Source organism: Camelus ferus, chromosome X, assembly GCF_009834535.1.
Source record: "Camelus ferus isolate YT-003-E chromosome X, BCGSAC_Cfer_1.0, whole genome shotgun sequence".
NCBI lineage: Eukaryota > Metazoa > Chordata > Mammalia > Artiodactyla > Camelidae > Camelus > Camelus ferus.
In genome coordinates this window covers 13,907,275-13,913,213 of record NC_045732.1, presented here as the reverse complement: position 1 = coordinate 13,913,213, position 5,939 = coordinate 13,907,275, and the positions used below count along the sequence as shown (strand labels likewise).

The 5,939-nt window shown below is 41.2% G+C and overlaps 1 protein-coding gene across 1 annotated transcript; it reads left to right on the top strand.

Annotated features, from left to right (window-relative positions):
* The first annotated feature begins 297 nt into the window (after positions 1–297).
* On the top strand, positions 298–975 carry LOC106730937 (putative claudin-25). The gene has a single exon (XM_014567293.2). It carries the CDS (start codon positions 298–300, stop codon positions 973–975), a length of 678 nt encoding a protein of 225 aa, XP_014422779.2.
* The last annotated feature ends 4,964 nt before the right edge of the window (positions 976–5,939 follow it).

Genomic DNA, 5,939 nt, shown 5'->3' with positions numbered 1-5,939 from the left:
TACCTTTTACAATTGGGAAGAATTCTCCCAAACCAGCGTACTTGTCCCAGCTGGCCTGTCCTCCCACTGCGCCCAGGACGGGGTGCAGGTTTTCCTCAGGCCTCTTTGAATGGTAGGTACTCATTTGCATTAATTAAAAGGGTGAACAATAGAAGCCCCAAGTAGCTTGATGTAATCAGATGCATTTTGATTGTTTAATGTGTGCAGTGGGGCGGGCACCGACTGCTACAGAGTCTTCCAGATTTCAGTCTAACCGGGCAGGCCTGGTCTTCCCCGCAGACGGTTTCATCAGCATCCATGGGCCTGGACAGCAGGATGAGGAGTGGGGTGTGCTGCCTGGTCAAGAACGCGGGGCTCTTGGGCTCTGTGGCCAGCCAGGTCTGCGCGCTGGTGACCCTCTGCATTCCTCAGTGGCTGACCTTCTCCCCGGGTTTACTCGAGAGTGAGAAATACATGCTGGGCCTGTGGGGAATGTGTGTGACTCAAGACACGGGTGGCAGCGTGTGCCAGGCCTCTGCCAGCCCGGGGAGCCTGGCCTCTGAAGTGCTGGTGGCTCGCATCCTCATGTGTGTCGCCTGCATCACTGGTTCTTGTGGGCTTGTGGCCATCCTTCTGGGACTGACGCATCTGGGGTCTGGGGGCCACCAGGGAAGTTCTTTGGAGAGAAGGATGAACATTGCCGGGGGAGCTCTGTTTTTCCTGGCTGGACTCACCACTTTAGCGCCCGTGTCCTACGTCGCCCGTGTCACTGTGCAAAAGTTCTGGGGTCCTGAGCTCCCAACCAACGTGCCCCGGTGGGAATATGGCAATGCCCTGTTTAGCGGTTGGATTGGTGGCGTCTTCCTTTTGACTGGAGGTCTCCTTTTGATCATGTCACAGCTTTATGCCGACAGATTGGCTGAAACCCTACCCTCTTTGCCTTCAAAATTGGACTTGTCAAGTAAAGTGCCTTTCGGTAAAGTAGACTTTACTTAAAAAGGAACCACTGACCTCATGCATTCTTAAGAATTTGTGTCCAGTGCAGGACTTGTTGGCCTTGTCTTTCAGAAATGGGACTTTTCTCTCCTCTGTCTCTGCTTTCCCACCATGGACTGGCTTCATAGTAATCTGTTGTTGCATACCATTAAACATCAGCTGAAAAAGTCTCCTTGAAGGGGTGAATTTATACTCAGTTTTCCCACTTCAAAGTCAAATATGAAACCATAGGAAAAATGGGTGCCTGCAAACATTCACAAACTATCATTAAGGTGGGAGGTGAAAGGGTGATTTTGAAAACAGTGGGCAGTATCAGAGCACGGGAATCAGGAAGGCACAGTGACGTGTCTTATTTGTTGGCACAGACTATAGCAACATAATCACTGAAGAGCTGGTTTTCTAAAAGATGCAGATTCAGCCAGGCATGCAAAATGAGCGTGCTTTAGGGAGAAGTGGGGCGGCTCTAGGTAGGGCTGTTTCCCAGCAGTGGTTCTAGACCAACAGCGCCAGCATTCAGGGCGGACTTGGTAGAAATGCACATTCTTAAGTCCCAGCCCCGACCTACTTAGTCAGAAATGCTGGATCGGGGTCCAGGAAACTGTTCTTACACATGCTCTGCTGCACACTCAAGTTTGAGAAGCCCAGCTTTGCAGGGACTTCCGGTCTGTTGGGGAAGCAGGAAGACTTCTGGGGTCTGAAGTCACCTTCAACCAGGCTGTCAGCCAAGACATCATCAAATGTGTAGTGAGGAGTATTGGAAACCATCTCTGCTACAATAGTTGTGATCAGGAAAATTCTATTTCCAAACAGGAAGAATTTAATAAAGGGAATTAGGTGCCAGAAGAATGGGGTGGCTGGGGGAGTGAAGATCAAGGAAAATTACTCCTGGCTTTCAGGACATCAGGAAGCTGCTGGAATTCCAGGAAACAGCAGCTGGTATTCATGGCTGCCTGTGTCACTAACACGGGATTTGCAGGAGAATGACTGGAAAGTAGGGGAGAGTGGACAAGCAGGGAAGGATGAACATGGGCTAAAAATAGATAACCCTGAAGGCTGAATGTGCTTAATTCTTTTGGGGGTTTCTGATCCATCTCTGACAACACCATCACAGCTCACAGTGGTGGCTGCCAGCAGCCAGGGTCATTCATCCATGTAGGAAATGCCTGTGGAGTAGCCCCTGTGTGCCATGTTTACACCCCATGATCCTGCTTCTGGCTACAGCTGAATTTCCTGGAAGCAGACTCTAACCCTTGCTGGACAGATCAAATTCGGGAAGTTGAGGAGGCAAGTCATATGTACAACAGAGCTTGGCAAATGTCCATAAACTTGTACTGCTCAGGATTGCGGAGCAGCACTGGTATATTCTTTATTTTTTATTTATTTATTTATTTTTTTTGGAGACTGATTTGATTTCTCCTTCAATTTTGTGAAGTGTCCCAGGAACTCTTCCAATAAATTGTTTTGCTTGTTGGTTTACTTTTTGGCTTAGATCAGGGTTTTTCTCTTAGGTGCTGTGCATATTAGGGGTGGATAATTCTTTGTGCTGGGGCCTGTCATGCACACAGTAGGTTGTATTAGCAGCATGCCTGGCTTGTACACATTAGATGCTGGTAGCACTCTGCTCCCTAAATTGTGACAACCAAAAATGTCTCCAGACGTGGCCACACATCCCCTGGGAGGAGTGAATCCTCCCAGTTCAGAATCACTCAGACAAACTCAAGTTGGTTTCTCTTATTTGCTATCAAAGAGTCTTAACATCCCTCATATGCCCCACCTTCTCTGGAAGACACGATTCTCTTACTCCAGGGATCTCAAAATTGAATGAGCAACAACTTCTACACCTGTAAAATAGCAGCCATATTTAGATGGCTTTGGGTCTGAGGGTGACATTCACACCATTTCTTGTCAATGATCCAAAGGGTCACAGTTCTCAAGGAGAAACAAGGGCTGCCACACTGAAATAGGAAACTAGTCCTGATGTGGGAAGGCTCACAGGAGCAGTTTCTGTCCATTGCCATAAGGTCCATTGATGCCCATTTCATGGTCTTCATCATGCCTCTCCATAGCGTAGATCAGCACAGCCCACATTATGCTAATTCACTGTTGTTTTATCTTTTTATCACAACAATAATGCTCTCCAGATGAACACACAGCTCTTGTGGGGTTTTGGCTGGAATTATATTACATGGAGAAGAATTGCTGGCTTACAACATTGGGGTATCTTGTTCATGAACATAGTCTGTATCTCTGTTGATTGACTTGTCTTTCATAACTTTGAATAAAATTCTTTTTTTCGCCATGAAAGTCTTACACATCTGCTTTTAGATTTATTCCTTGAATCACTATTGATTTTCTTACCATGGTAAATAGTATTTTTTTAAATTACATTTTAAAAGAATCTGTCACTAGTATATAGAAATACAATTGGGTTTTATTTTTAAACATCTCTAAGATATAATATATACCATAAAATTCACTCAGTTAAGGTATACAGTTTGAAGAGTTTTTAGTAAATTTATATAATTGTAGGACCATGACCACAGTCCAGTCTTAGAACATGCCTGTCAGCCCAACATATTCCCTTGTGATCATTCCCTACTCCCACCCCTAGCACCAGAAAACCACTGCTCTGTTTCTGTCTCTATAGTGCTACTTTTTCTAGAAAATTCCTCTAAGTGGAATCATGACTATACAGTCTTCTCTTGGATTTTCTGCATAATCATGTTGCATATGAAAAATTACAGTTTTGTTCCTTCATTTCCAGTTGCTCTACCTTTAATTTCTTTTCATCCTCTATTTGTTTAGTGGTTACTCTTAAATTTTTAACATATATACTCACTTAACATCTAAAGTTAATCAATTACTGAGAATAAACAGGGACATTAAAAAGCTTTAGCCTTTTTTTGTGTATATATATATATATATATATTTATTGAAGTATAGTCAGTTTACAATGTGTCAATTTCTGGTGTACAGCATAATGCTTTGGTCATACATGAACATACATATATTCATTTTCATATTCTTTTATACCGTAAGTTACTATAAGATATTGAGTATAGTTCCCTGTGCTATATAGTATAAACTTGTTGTTTATCTATTTTATATATATTAGTATCTGCAGATCTCGAGCTCCCAATTTATCCCTTCCCACCCCCTTCCCCCCCTGGTAACCATAAGTTTGTTTTCTATGTCTGTGAGTCTGTTTCTGTTTTGTAAATAAGTTCATTTGTCTTTTTTTTAAGATTCCACATATAAATGATGTATGGTATTTTTCTTTCTCTTTCTGGCTTACTTCACTTAGAATGACAATCTCCAGATCCATCCATGTTACTGCAAATGGTATTATTTCATTCTTTTTTATGGCTGAGTAGTATTCCATTGTATAAATATACCACAACTTCTTTATCCAGTCATCTGTCAGTGGACATTTAGGTTGTTTCCATATTCTGGCTATTGTAAATAGTGCTGCTATGAACATTGGGGTGCACGTATCATTTTTAATTAAAGTGCCCTCTGGATCAGTGCCCAAGAGTGGGATTGCTGGATCATATCGTAAGTGTATTTTAGTCTTTTGAGGACTGTCCATACTATTTTCCATAATGGCTGCACCAAACTCCATTCCCACCAGCAGTGTAGGAGGGTTCCTTTTCTCCACACCCTCTCCAGTATTTATCGTTTGTAGACTTTAATGATGTCCATTCTGACTGGTGTGAGGTGATACCTCATTGTAGTTTTGATTTGCATTTCTCTGATAATTAGTGATACTGAGCATTTTTTCATGTGCCTATTGGCCATTTGTATGTTTTCATTGGAGAATTGCTTATTTAGGTCTTCTGCCCATTTTTGGATTAGATTTTTTTTTTCTTATTAAGTCATTTGAGCTGTTTATGTATTCTGGAAATTAAGCCCTTGTCTGTCTCATCTTTTGCAAATATTTTCTCCCATTCCATAGGTTTTTTTGTTTTGCTTATGGTTTCCTTTGCTGTGCAAAAGCTTGTAAGTTTAATTAGGTCCCATTTGTTTATTTTTGCATTTATTTCTATTGCTTGGGTAGACTGCCCCTAGGAGAATATTGCTGAGGTTTATGTCAAATAATATTTTGCCTGTGTTTTCTTCTAGGAGGTTTATTGTGTCTTGTTTTATGTTTAAGTCTTTGATTCATTTGGAGTTTATTTTTGTGTATGGTGTAAGGGAGTGCTCTAACTTCACTGATTTACATGCTGCTGTCCAGTTTTCCCAACACCATTTGCTGAAGAGACTATCTTTATTCCATTGTATGTTCTTGCCTTCTTTGTCAAAGATTAGTTGACCAAAAGTTTGTGGGTTTATTTCTGGGCTCTCTATTGTATTCCATTGATCCATATGTCTGTTTTTATGCCAATACCAGTGTTTTGACTACTGTAGCTCTATAGTATTGTCTGAAGACTGGGAGGGTTATTCCTTTAGCTTCATTCTTTTCCATCAGTAATGCTTTGGCAATTCTGAGTCTTTTGTGATTCCATATAGATTTTAGGATTATTTGTTCTAGTTCTGTGAACTATGTCCTGGGTAATTTGATAGGGATTGCATTAAATCTGAAGGTTGAAAAAGCTTTAGCCTTAATTATTCCTCTCCTACCTTGTGTTAAGTGCAAACTCCATAACGTAGACATTTAAAAATTATAGTCAGTGCTGGTTTAGATTTACACATATGCTTACCAGTTTCTTTGTTGATCATTGCTTCTGGATCCAACTCCTCCATTCTGAGTCTGATTACTTTCTTCTCAAAATGTCTCTTTTCAAAAGTTCTTTATCTGAAAATACCTTAATTTGGTCTTCATTCTTGAGTGATGGGTTACTATATATATAGAATTACTTGCTCACTGTTACTTTCTTTCAGCACTTCGAAGATTATGTTTTACCGGTTTTGCTCTTTATTGAGAAGTCTGAGGTTTGTTGATCTAATTGTAGATCCTTTATCAT